Source organism: Trichosurus vulpecula, chromosome 6, assembly GCF_011100635.1.
Source record: "Trichosurus vulpecula isolate mTriVul1 chromosome 6, mTriVul1.pri, whole genome shotgun sequence".
Lineage (NCBI taxonomy): Eukaryota > Metazoa > Chordata > Mammalia > Diprotodontia > Phalangeridae > Trichosurus > Trichosurus vulpecula.
Window position 1 is genome coordinate 194,475,611 of NC_050578.1, and position 14,427 is coordinate 194,490,037.

The 14,427-nt window shown below is 37.9% G+C and overlaps 1 protein-coding gene across 1 annotated transcript in view; it reads right to left on the reverse strand.

The window, feature by feature from the left end:
- Positions 1-14,427, reverse strand: part of CC2D2A (coiled-coil and C2 domain containing 2A) — a 124,410-nt gene that overhangs the window by 41,816 nt on the left and 68,167 nt on the right. Inside the window, exons 17-20 of the mRNA XM_036765643.1 lie at positions 13,335-13,473; positions 9,299-9,502; positions 7,059-7,151; positions 2,457-2,548 (exon numbers count right to left, since the gene is read on the reverse strand). Of these exons, the coding sequence (XP_036621538.1) occupies positions 2,457-2,548; positions 7,059-7,151; positions 9,299-9,502; positions 13,335-13,473 (528 nt within the window). The remainder of the gene's footprint in view (positions 1-2,456; positions 2,549-7,058; positions 7,152-9,298; positions 9,503-13,334; positions 13,474-14,427) is intronic.

Here is a 14,427-nt window from a genome sequence, read left to right on the forward strand (position 1 = left end):
TCCCTAAGTCAGTGTTCTGATCCTGGAGAGTGACCCACTTATGATGCTCTATGCAGGGAGCTATGGTATGTTGACTGGGAGGACCAAACATAAAAGCAGATTAATAGCTAAATGCAAAAACAAAATAGGAAAGCACATACCCTGAGCCATCAGAACTTAATGCCCCAAATAAAGCAGAATGGCATGCATAAAAAGAAAACGTAAAATGTTTATATGCATCTATTCTACAAGTAACTTGCAGGATTGTAAACAAACCAAGAACCTGGATTTCCCCAAAGTGTAGGCAAGAGAGGGCTTTGGTGAATATTACTTCTGGACATACCCAACCCTGTACCTGATCGAAGGGACTATATGGATGGCTGTTGTACTGTTGAATTCCAGAGTCCTGGATCCCCAAGGAAAAGTGTTTGAGGGTCAGGGGTTGAATAGAGCAAGAGTGTGTGCATTATAATGGACTCAGTAGCAGTCTTCTCTAGCTAGTTTCTTTGGCATTCTCCCACCTTGATCAAGTTTCTGAAGAAAGAAAATCTCTGCAACAGAAATATTCTTTTTTGGGGGAGCCAAGTAGCCAGGTGATTTTGTGGAAAGCTAGGAAGAGGCTATGGCAAAAGGAGAGATGTTTACTGACAATGCATTTATAATGCGAAACCATAAATTTCAGCTACTCTGTTGCCCAAGTGAATGCTTTGGAGTATTTTCATGCTTTCCTCCTCTCTGCCTCCTCCCTCCAGGCCCCAACACATAGTTTTTGGCATCATTCAATTTTCTCTTATTTAACACAACACATTTGATGGAATTAGTTATATAGTTTATTACACAAAGGTAGAATGGAAAGAAATCTGGACTTGGATGTCAAAAGATCTGGGTTTGAATTTTGGCTTTGTTACTTACTATTTGTGTGACCTCAAGTAAGTAATTTAACCTTTCTGACTTCAGTTCTTCTATAAAATGAGGAGGTTGAACTGAATCATCAGTAGCATCCTTTCAAACTTTAAAGCCTGAGATAACCTACCGTAACACATTTATTAAGCTTCTTCTCAATGTATGGTATTATACAAGGCACTGGGGGCCACAAGGAATTTATAATCCAATAATGAGAATAAGATACGTATTTAAATAAATGTAACAGAACAGAATGGGATAAGATCAACACAGACACCTAGATAAAATGTTTTCAGAAAATCTGAGGAGGGAGAGGTCACTTGCAGTTTGGAAGATCTGAGAAAACTTCATAGAGAAGGTCATGCCTGACCAGCTTGGGCTTTGAAGGAGGAGAAGGACTTCAGTAGATGGAGATGAGGAAGGAGTCTGTTTCGGATATGGCAGAAAAGCCTGTGTGAATCCATGGAGGCAGGAGAGTGTATGATGAAACTGAGGAATACCTAGTAATCCCAGTTTGGTTGGAATATAGATTATTTAAGAGGGAAGAGTGAGGAATCAGGCTTCTTGGGAAAATTTAGAGGTTATTTATGAAAATGAAGTTGACAAGAGAGATAGAGTCTACTAACAACTCATATGAATATACCAGGTATCCTCCCATTAGTTGTGGCCATAGCATTTTTCCCATTGGTATATCTGGATCCATCTCATCACCATTCCCATTGGCTATTCTCCTTGGTCAGCCAAATCTCTATGCTTCTATGATAGGAGGTATGGTAAAAATTGGATGGGGGTGGGAAGAGGAAGGGAGTTAGAGTGAAATGGCAGGATACCTTGAAGAAATAAGACTATACAGAACCTAGGTGGGGTAACAGCTCTGTGGGAAGAGAGAATGTGGCAGGAATTGATAAAGCCATCTTTGTATATATGTTCATGCTGTTTCTTATTCCTGGGGTGCCCTTCTCTTTCATCTCCACCTGATGAAATCAGAACCATTCTTCAAGGACCGTCTTAAATGCTATCAGGTTAACCCTGATTCACCTTCCCTGCCCAGTCCTGTTTCCCCTCAAATCCAAAGCAATTTCTCCCTTCTCAGACCTCTGTATTTTGTTTCTGTTTGGAACATTGTTATCTTTGTATGTGTAACTGCCCCTAACAGATTGCAAGTTTCTTGAGGGCAGGGAGTGCGTTATTTTTCTTTGAATTTCTCCCAGCATCTGGTAACAATGCCTTGCACAGGAGTGGGAACTTGATAAATGTTTGTTGTTGAAATGAAATAAAGGATGAGAAGGGCTCTAGCTAAGTGGGCCTGGGAAAAGAGGTTGTAGCACACTAGCTGCAGGCTTTGTGTTGTCACTGATCATGGTTCCTTCTCATAGCATGTGTCCATAGCAAGGACTTTACTCTATGTGTTACCAGCTTTATCACGATGAGTCTCGATGAGACTCGAGTGATGAGGAAATCCTACATTCACAGGCCATCTTTCCTTTACAAAAGACCCTAATGATGGCAAGGTAAACAAAACTCAAAGTTCTAAAAAGAACATCCCCTGCTTCCCCCTTTCCACCCTTACCTACCTAATATTGGGAACATCCTCTTCTATAACCAGGTCCGAAAGAAGAAAATGGTGTTTCGCAATTAGGAAACGGTTTATCACAGATTCTCTAACCTAGAAGAAAAAGTCAGGTTCACTTGCAGTTTTCTTAGTAAATTCTTGGTAACAATTCACATTTATACAGGACTTTAAGTTTTGAAAAGTAACCTGAGTCTTATTTCCATTTCACCGATTCTCTGGGAGATGAAGTGACGTGCAGCTAATATGTGTCTGAGTTGAAATTTGAACCTAGGTCCCCTGATTCAGAGTACAATGCTTTATCTACTCCTTCATGCTGCCTTATAGATCAGGGCTATCCAATATGTGGCCTCTGGTACTGATTTTTGCTGCCGCCTACAAGCATAGAAATTTACATAAATGCTTTAAGTAAACAAAGCTGAGCTACCGCAGAGCTCTCACTGAAATGGCAAATCAAAATATATTGTCTGTGGTTTTAATAAAAACCTAAGGTTGGACAGCCCTGTTATAGATTATTATTTTATTTTTTTCCTTAATAGTATTTTATTTTTTTCCAATTACATGTAAAAATAGTTTCAACATTCATTTTTGTAAAATTTTGAGTTCCAAATTTTTTCCCTCCTTCACTCCCCGAGACAGCAAGCAATCTGATATAGATTATACATATGCAATCATGTTAAACAGATTTCTACTTTAGTCATGTTGTGAAAGAAGAAACAGAACAAAAAAGAAAAACCACAAGAAAGTAAAAAAAACAAAAACGAAGTGAAAATAGCACGCTTCACTTTGCATTCAGACTCCATTGTTCTTTCTCTGGATGTGGATAGCATTTTCCATCATGAGTCTTTCGGAACTGTCTAGGATCATTGTATTGCAGAGGAGAGCTAAGTCTATCATACTTAATCATCCCACAATATTACTGTTGCTGTATATAATGTTCTCCTGGTTCTGCTCAATTCACTCAGCATCAGTTTATGCAAATCTTTCTGGGTTTTTCTGAAATCTGCCTGCTCATCATTTCTTATAGCACAATAACATTCTATTACATTCAGATACCGAAACTTATTCAGCCATTCCCCAATTGAGGGGCATCCCTTCAATTTCTAATTCTGTGCCACCACAAACAGAGCTGCTATAAATATTTTTCTACGTGTGGATCCTTTTCCTTTTTTTATGATCTCTTTGGGATACATACCTAGGAGTAATATTCCTGGATCAAAGGGTATGCACAGTTTGGTTGCCCTTTGGGCACAGTTCCAAATTGCTCTTCAGAATTGTTGGATCAGTTCACTACTTCACCATTAATGCATTAGTGTTCCATTTTTCCCACATCTTCTCTAACATTTATTATTTTCCTTTTTATTTTCCTGTTATATTAGCCAATCTGATAAGCGTGAGGTGGTACCTGAGTTGTTTTAATTTGCGATTCTCTAATCAATAGTGACATAGAGCATTTTTTCATATGATTATAGACAGGTTTAATTTCTTCCTCTGAAAATTGCCTGTTCATATCCTTTGACCATTTGTCTATTGGGGAATGACTTGTAGTCTTATAAATTTGACTCAGTTCTTTATATATTTTAGAAATGAGGGCTTTATCAGAAACACTGGCTATAAAAATTGTTTCCTAGCTTTCTGCTTTCCTTCTAATCTTGGTTACATTGGTTTTGTTTGTGCAAAACCTTTTTGATTTAATTTAATCAGAATGATCCATTTTGCATTTCATAATGTTATCTAATATCTATCTCTTGTTTGGTCATAGTAGATTATCATTTTAAAATGCACTATAGATTATTATTTTAATGGAATTTAAAAGTCTGGGCTTGATTCCAAAAGTCCCTCTCCTACACATCTAACTTGATGCCTAATTATGCGTGAGCTACAGTTTGCCTTAATAATCAAAATGAAATTTTAATCCCGAACGTTTAAGTCCATTTTAAAAAACAATTAATAATTATTCCTATGATCCAGGGATCTCCAAGATTTTTGTGGGGAGGAGCAACTTTTAATTCTTAATATGTAGACAGTGATTATAGTAAAATAAATTAGTTGGGTCAGGGGTAGAGAGGAGATGGATGGAAGGGAAAGAAGGCTATATTTCCATGCATCTGCAAGAAAATCCACAAATGCTATTGTGGAAGCATAGGGGGATAGTGTCTGAAAGATAATAAATGTAGAGAGAATTTGAAGTGTTTGTAATATACTATATATCACCTTATCAGATAGAAGAAAGAGATGATAAGTTTCCATAGCAATTCATAAAATGGGCATGGAGCCAAAGTATAGTAATGATAGAGACTTTAATTAGCTAAACATCTGCTATGTCTCACTCTGCTAAAATCTGATAAAGTCTTGACTATGCCTTGCTGACAATTCTATACCTCAGAAGGCAGAGGAATTAATGAGAGAAACTACTAAAGTAGACTTAATCCTGACCAAGGAAGTTGGTAAAATGGAATTGACAAGAGCCTTGGGAAAAAAGGGACTTTTTTTTTTTTAGGATTTATGATAATCTACAAGAAGGAGTCCTGGAGGCAGGACATCATTCTTGATGTCAGGAGTACAGATTGCAATGATTTCAGAGAACTGAGAGGCATGATTCCATGACCTGAGACAATAAAGGGAGCTCAAGAGGAATGGGCACCCATCAAAAATAAAATTCTGTCAATACCATCAACACCATTCTCAATGAGGAAGAAAAAGAAGAAAAACCTAAAGTATTCAAACTCTTTTCTTTTCTCTCTCTATTCTTGGCAATTTCACCAGCTGCCTTGGGTTTTATCAACAGTTCTATGAAAATGGTTCCCAGGTCGTCCAGCCCCAGTGTCTCTCCTGAACCACAGTTCTATATGACCAACTACCAATGGGACATTTCAAACTGGGTATCAAAGAGACATTGGTCAAATCCAGAATATCCAAAAACAAAACTACTTATCTTTGCCTTCAAATCCATTCTTCAATAAACTTCCCTATTTCTCAGACACAACTGCTGAGGAAATCCTACCATTCTTCTAGTTTCCCAAGTGCGCATCCTCAGAATGACCCATCACTCTCCAAGTGATCTGCCAAGTCTTGTTATTTCTACCTCTATGACTTCTGTTCATCCCCACAGCTTCTCTCACAAGGCCATCACCCTGATTTAGGCCTTCATCACAGCTTGGCTAGAATATCACAATAGCTTCTTAATTGCTTTAATTCCTTCTGGTCTTTGCTGTTTTTAATTTATCCTTCACATAGAGGTCAAAGTGATATTTCTAAAGCAAAGGTCTGATCATGTCACTTCTCTGTTCAATAAAATCCAGTGGCTCCCTATCACCTTTAGGATCAATACAGACTTTTCTGTTTGGCACTAATGCTTGTCAATTTCATCTATCTATCTATCTATTTATTCATTCATTCATCCATTTATTTATTTATTTAGTCATTTACATAATTATTTAATCATTCATTTAAATATTTATTTATTCGTTTAATCATTCAATTAATTAATTAATTGCTGATGCTTGTTAATTGATCGTTATTTAAATCCCTTCATAATCTGCCTTCAGCTTAACCTTTCCAGTCTTATCAAACATTACTCCTCTTCACACACTCTTCAGTCCAGTTAAACTGAACACCTTTCTGTTTGTTCATACATGACACCCAATCTCCTCTTTTTATGCCTTTACTCTCATTGTCCCCCATGTGAAGAACTCATTCCCTTCTCCTCTCTGCTTCCTAGATTCTAAGTTTCCTTCAAAGCTCAGATCAAGTGCTATCTTTTACATAAGGCCTTTCCTGATTCCCCCAAATTACCTTGTATTCATTGTATAAATATTTCTATACACTTAATATGAGTTGCTTGAGACAAGCAATAACTTTGAAATGGTTTAATTTTGTGACAGGAATGTTCATGCTTCTATTGATATTGGTCTGATTCACAATGTTTGATCCCAAAAACCAAAAAAGGATTGAGTTGGTTTCTTTCCCTTTAATTAGTTCTCTGTCAGTTAAGTGCTGGATTTCATACATACCCATGTGTTTTTGTTCTCTTTTATTGTATTTTTAATTCTGTGATTTTTAAAAATGACTTACTTTAAGGGAAACTGTAGCTTTAAAGAGCATGCTTCATTGACTGTTAGAGATATTGCAGTGACTATTGGTATGGGAAAGCAAAGCATTTCTAGGAGCATTCAAACTGACAATGAAACACTCCATTTCTAGTTTAAACCTCTTTTTCATCAGATAGAGAAAACTGCCCAAATGTTCTTTCTTGTCTTCATGAGATATGATCTGTCCCTAGCCAGACGTCCTGAATTCCAGTGTGTTTAGTGGTGGGTCTAGAAATCCAAATCCTGTTTTTTAAATTACCATCTACACAGGCAGCTGTTTATTTCCTATACCTTACTTTCTTTTCCAAAACCCCACATATCCACTGGAAGAAAAGAAGACAACACCATCTTTCTCCCCATGTACTTGAGTTTTCTGTCCAGGATCAGTCCCACATGACTTTTTTCTTTCTTTCGATGATAAACACACTTGCATCTATAATAACTTACTAATAATTTATAATATACAACACAAGATTCTTTGCAAAAGAGAAAAAGATTGAATTTCTTTTTCTCACCTGTTGGAGGTACTTGGCCACCATAGCTCTATGAGTATCTAAGTGATCCTTGGTTTCAATTACACCTCTGTCACGTATCCGTTTCTCATAGTCCTGCATTTAAAATAAAATTTAATTTTATTATTTAAAATTATTTTTGATATCATAAAGAACGTATGTGCCACCTTCCATTGTTTGATTTTGTTTCATGTAATCTCTTCTCCCCAACTAGATTGTAAACCTTATCTGACCTCCTCAGTTGGTAGTGATCTCTTCTCATTTGAACTCAGAGCATGCTGTTCTTGTCTGGATGTGTGAGTTATCAATATAGCCACTCCCAGTGATGATTGAAACCCATTTCTGTCTTTACTTCCTCTGCAGTCTTCTCTATGTCCTTCCTTAGAGGTACCCATGGTGTAGTGGAAATAGCATTGTATCTAGACTCAGAGAATCTGAGTCTGTGTCTCAGTTTTGAGACTTACTGTGGGAACTTGGGTCACTCACTCCCATACTCTGGGCTCCAGTTTCCTCATTTGTAAAATGAGGGAGTTAGACTAGACATCCCCTAAGGTCCTTTGCAGCTGGAAATCTATTATCCAATGACTCTACAATTGGCTAAATGTGTATGTAAGTATGCTGAACAGTTAATAGATTTAGTATATGCTTAATAGGGGGCAGTGGAGAGCAATAATGGAAAGACCCAAGGGTCATCTCAGGATGAAAGATAAAGTCAGGGATGAACCCTGGTAACATTTGTGATGTGGGAGGCTGAAAATAATTGGTCAAGTTGAGGCAAACACCAAATGGTGAGACCAAAGTAATGCCCGTGGCCCAGGAGGGGAAATCCAACAGGAAGCTGAGACAAAGTATAGATGTTTCTGGGCAGAGAAATACTTTGCAGGTAGCTCTCTGACTCCACCTCCTGGCTTCCCTGGCTTCCTGAAAGTCTTAGCTCAAATCCCTGCTAAAACCAGTACATTCCTCCTTAATGTTAGTGCCTTCCCCAGAGATAAACTCTCATTTATCTCATATATATATGCACATAGATAGATATCAGTAGATAGAGTTAGGTAGATATCTATCTATATAGCTATAGAAAGAGGTATCTACAGATAGATTCTGATCTATCTATAGATAGATATTTATGGATATCTATAAAGAATAGCTATCTATAGATATCTATCAAGATTGATCTATCTGTCCATCCATCATCTCTCTATCCATCCATCCATCCATCCATCCATCCATCCATCCATCCATCCATCCTTCTATCTATCTATCTATCTATCTATCTATCTATCTATCTATCTATCTATCTATCTCTTGTTTGTATGTAGTTGCTTGCACAATGTCTCCTCAATTAGATTGTGAGCTCTTTGAAGGCAGGGGATGTTTTTGCCTTTTTTTTGTATCTCCAGTGCTTTGCACAGTGCCTGGCACACAGTAGGTACTTAATAAATGTTTGCTAACTTTTCATGACTATTTGTGGTGCAGCAGGAAGAACACTGAATTTGGAGTCCTAGCTTTGATAGTCTTGATATATATATCCTTGAGCAACTAAATTCACCTTTCTGGGCCTCAGTTTCCATATCATTAAATGATGATATGGAAATTAAATTATTAAATTTATTAAATGATGGGGTTGGACTACATGAACTCTAAGATACTTTGCTGCTCTAAATCCATGATCCCAGGATTTGTCACTTAATCAACAAATATTTACTACTATTTACTATGGACCAAGCACAAGGGCCTTCTTCTGGGGTTCTTAACTTGGTGTGAACTTATTTTTTAAAAAATGTTTTTGATAACTGCATTTCAATATAATTGATTTTATTTGCAATCATATATATTTTGTTCATTTAGGGACATGATTCTAAGGAGACATCCGTAGACTTCACCAGACTGCCACAGGAATCCATAACACAAAAAAACAGTTAAGAACTTCTGCTCTGGGTCTCTGATATTTCATATATTTCATGTATGACACATATATTATATATTTGTCATATATATTTCATATTTTCATGTGTTCATAACCATCTTGTTCCTTGTTCTTGCTATATGACAGGTCCACCTCCTTTTCTGGTTATACATGGCCTTGATAATATCTTTTATGCCACTTCTGACATGCAAGTCATTGTGGGTTGCATACTGAGGCATACTTATCACTAGACACTTTACCATGCCATGGTGTAGGAAGTACCTATGTGGATGGAGCTGGAGAACTTCCAAAGTGGTGATGTGGAAAATGTCTTTACCTGGAATACCTTTTCCATGATTTCTCGGTCATAAATAGGAACTTGCTTAAAATTCCGGAACTCTGGTACCTCCAGGGTTCTGAGATGTAGAAGTCTGAATCTCTTAGATCTATTTAGCTCCTCATCTGAAACAAAATTAAATTCTTGTTGCAACTGCTCCAGTCTGAAGAATTCTGGAACATAAGTATCTCCGCTGGTAGCAACCTACAAAAAATAAGGAATGTGAACTTAAAATACACATATATCATTCAAATCAACTTGTCTTTGTAGGTTGTGTGTGTGTGTGTGGAACCTATTATGACAGAAATGCTATATGTGTAGGTCAGCTCTTGTGATAATAGGCATTTAATTGAGTATTTGTTCTGATATAGTATTCAAAATCCAACTCTGAGGGCCTGTCATGGTATGAAGGTGACCCTGTGTTCTCTGAAGTTATGCCAATGGAATGCAGGCTCTGGCAGCTATGTGGTTCTGTGGACAGAGGGTCAGAGAGGATGAAGGACTTGCCCATTATCACATAATTGATAAGTGTTTGAAGCAGGATATTTGGACCCAAATTTCTTCTGACTCCAGGTCCAGGCCTCTTTTCACTGAACTAGACACAATGCTTCTCATACTTTCCATCATGTTTTGTAGGAAAAGACTCTTTACTTTCTCACTCCCTATTCCTGGCCCTCTTCCTAACAGCCTTCCCAGCAGCCAGACCAGAGACTTGGAGTCAGGAAGCTCTGAGATCAAATCCACCCTTGTACTTACTAGCTCTATGACCCTGTCAAGCCACTTAACCCTTTTCAATTCCAGTTTTCTCATTTGAAAATGGGGACACTAATACCCCCTACCTCACAGGGTTATTGTGAGGATCCAATAAGTTAACATCTCTAAAGTGCTTTGCAAACCTTAAAAGAGACAAATAAAAGGTAGATTTTAGATTCTAGCATCCTGGAAAGGCTTCAAGTATTGGCATAGTGATGGGCTCTGTGTATTTGCCATTTGAAGACCAGCCTAGCTAAATTCAGGGAGACTCATCACTTGGCTGGCTATATGGAATTGTGACAGCAACTCTTGAAGATTGTTTATTACAATTTTATTAATATTATTTTTTATCACAGGAGTAGGGGTCAGTTGGGATCTGCATTGATGGTAACAAATTTTCAGATTCTTTAAATGTTGTAGCTTATTATCCAGTAATGTAAAAGATCTAGTGTGGGAACAAAATACATAGAGTGTTCTTGGTACCTACTGTAATAATGATAAGAGCTGATGTTTACATAGTGCTTGAAGGCTTTAGAGAACTTTATATACACTATCTCATTTGATTCTCCCAATAATTATTTGAGAAAATGGTAAAAATATTATTATAACCTTTATACAGAGGAAGAAAACCAAAGCTCAAAGAAATCATGTAATTTGCCCAAGATCATGCAGCGAGTATCACAGCTAGAATTTGAATCCAATTGTCCTGACTCCTAGACCAACACTCTTTTCACTATTCCATGTTGCCTGCCTATTATGGATTCAGGGCCGTGCTAGGGGCTATGGAGGATGCACAGATAGACAAATGTAGCATGCTGTGCAGAGTCTCACACATAGTAGGCATTTAATAAATATTTGTTGAATAAGACACCATCCCTTTCTAAAGTCCCTAAGCACCTTCTGTGTAACCCGTTGTGGATCCAGTTAGTTCCTAGAATAAAAGTAGAGTTGAGAATTTTCTAAACCAAGCTAAAATTTGCATTGTTATTTAGAAGAGGTAAGATAAAACAATTGCTCTATGGTGAGAAAACTTACAAAAAAATAAAGAAAGTGGGAGAAGAATTCTTTGGGCAAGGCAACCCACAGATGAGGAAATTGAGGGTCAGAAGGGATGAAGGGCTTGCCCCGTGATCATACAATTGATAAGTGTTTGAAGAAGGATATTTGGACCCAAATCTCTTCTGACTCCAAGTCCAGGCCTCTTTTCATTGAACACAATGCCTTTCATACTTTCTATCATGTTTTGTAGGAAGACTTTTCTTTTTCCCTCCCTACTCCTGGCTCTCTTCCCAACAGCCTCCCCAGCAGGCAGACCAGAGATCATACTGTGGAGGTTTAACCTGTTTCATCTTTGGAAATTCCATCTGGTGACCCCACTGTCTTCCCTAGTGACTGCCTCACTTCCTCACTGCCACACTTCACTCCCTATTCCCTAGTCATCTATTTCCCTAGGGTCTCATTCATCATCCTTGCTACTTGAACTGAAGAGACCCTCCCTGGTCACCATTCCCTCTGTGTGTGTGGTCTCCTACACAGTTAGACAGAAAGCCTCTTGAGGGCAGAAACTGCCTTGGATTTCATATATCCATCCCCAGCACTTAGCACTGTGCTGGCCACAGTTTTCACTCATTTATTCACTTCTTTGAGTCAGGCAGCAGTAAGTTGCTCTCCTATACCCAGCAAAGCCTCTTCTGGGTTTCAAAAATGGCACAAGAAGAGAGTGGTTTTGAGGAAACCACAGTCATAAGTTCAATTGCCAGATGAATTAGTGAGTTTTGCTTTGTTCTATAGCCGCAGATTTGTGTTCCTGGCATTCAAATACCTCCAGAGACTCAGTGAGATACAACTAGTTAGTGGGAGGGGGAGCAGTTTGTTGGATGCCACTTAAGTGAGAAATTCACTCATTTTAGTACTGCCAGTCCACTTTCCCAGGCATTTGCTTTTCCAACAGTGTGCTGACGCCATATCCAGGAGGCATGACCATCAAGCACAACCTAGTTCCTGAGTGTGTATGTATATGTATGTATGTGTATGGCAGGGGGCAGGGGGGAGGTAAGGGATATATATCTGCTTTAACCTAAGCAAACCCAATAAAAAAAAACATTGGATTCAGACTTGGAAGGGAACTCAGTAACAGATTAGTTTAAACCTCTAATTTCATAGAGGGGAAGTGACCACATAAGTAGTAAATAGCAGAGCTGAGGTTCAAGCCCAGGTCTTCTGCCTCCAAAGGCAGTGCTCTTTCTATCATACCATGCTGACTCTCAAACCATACTAGCTTTATAAGTCCAGATTTGTAAAACAGAAATGTTAGGCTTGACATTTTTAGCCTTTTCTTTTTCTTTGCAATTAAATATTATAGCTAAACTTTTTTCTTACTAGCTGCATGACCAAGTGCAAGTCATCTGACCTGTCTGAATCCTAATTTCCTAAGGCTGATGATACTTATATTACTTCTCAGAGATTTGAGAGGAAAGGGATTCGCAAACCTTAAAATGCTATACAAATATATTATTACTATTTTAGGAAGACAGCTGAAATACAAATTGAGAAGGAAGTTATAAATATGCTACATGTAAAAAATTTTTTTATGACAATAAATGTTGTTTTAAAAGTTTACATGTAATAAATTATATGGCTCTTAAATTTTACAAATTTATTCTTTAGTAATGTCTACAGTACCTGAATGAAGAAAGAGTATTTTAGCAAAAAGCTTTCATTCCTTCAAAAAACATTTCCTGAGCATCTTTTATGTAGCAGGCACTCTGCAATAGACTCTGAAGGATGTGAAGAACACTAAAATATGGTTCCTGTTTTTATGGGATGTAAAGTCTCATAACGAATATTAAGTAGTTTATAAATTACATGAACTCACATTGGGACAGATCTCTAAAGGGCTAGAATCTAAATGGAAAATCTTCACCCTGGTTATAATTATCTTACTGATGAAATCATCATAATAAACACAATCACAGGAACATGTTGCTAGGAGCACTTCCCGGCCAGTATATTTGTTTATCTATTATATTTTTATGCTAATGTGAGCACTTCCAAGAAAACAATTCAATTGGCTGCCTGGAAAAAATGAGGTCCCTGACTGATATAATCACCAAAACTTCTAGTGTTATGCTGGACAAAAATAGCTTAACTGCTAAGTATTGATGTAAAATAAAGATTTCAATCACCTTCAGCTAAGGTTGTTTGTTAGGATATAATTATCCTCAGAAGGCTAAGTTACTTTAGACACACAATTCACACAAGCGGGATTGGGAGTGCTCCTTACCGTTATTAGCTGCATCAGTGAGGCGTTGTTTGGGTCATTTGGGTCCAGTTTTGATTCTGCTGCCCACTTTGCCAACTTCTTCATGTCCGTTAAACCTGATGCACCAATGGATGCGATAGCATCGACTTTCCTTAAAGCATTGAAATAATATAGTGAGTCCCAAAATCATTCAGATTTAAAATCAGAGTTTTTAATCAGGTTAGGGAGAATATACCAATTGATTTTCATTACAGTTCTACTCTTTTCATCCATTTGAGAGCCACTCCCTCTCCCCTCAATCAGTGCAGCACTTTCTGTATCTCCCTCACTTGATAACAAATAATAAATATGTTCGTGGCATCCAAGCAAATGAAAAGAATTATTGCTGACATAAATGGGAATAACCCAAACCAGATCTGTGCTGGATACTAGGAACCAGCTTGAAAAATGAGTTTTGATTGCTCACAGGGGGAACTGGGCCAATCAAAGCAATCCATTGACTTCAGATTATAGAAGCACCAGATAGCTGTAAATCATACTCAGCTGGTCACCATTTGTAGCAATGCGCTGAGCACAAAGCTAAGGGACAATAAAGCTTCATGGACCAGCATCCACTTTTGACAAGAGGGAATTTCAAGGCAGATCCAAGTAAGTCAGTGGGATTATAGGATTTAGGGCTGGAAGGGACTTCTGAGATCTCCATTCTGACTCCAACCCTTTATAGTTGAGGAAAGTTGGCCCCAGAGAGAGGAAATGACTTTCTCAGGGTAATACAGATAGTATTAAGTAGAACCAGGTTGTAGAAGTAGGTCTTGTGATTTCTGTGACTCATGTCATAGAAACAACTAACGTGAACTTGGGCAGACTTTGGGAGAAAGTGGAGGACAGAAGGGCTATGGTCCACAGGGTCATGAAGAGTTGGACATGACTGACCAACAACAATGACTTATAACTCCAGGTCAGGAAGGTCTGAATTTAAATCCAGCCTCAGAAATGTACTAGATGCATGACCCTGGGCGAGTAATTTAACCTCTCTCTGCCTCAGTTTCCTTAACTATAAAATGAGGAAAGTAATAGCATCTACATGGTAGGATTGTTGTGAGGATAAAATGAA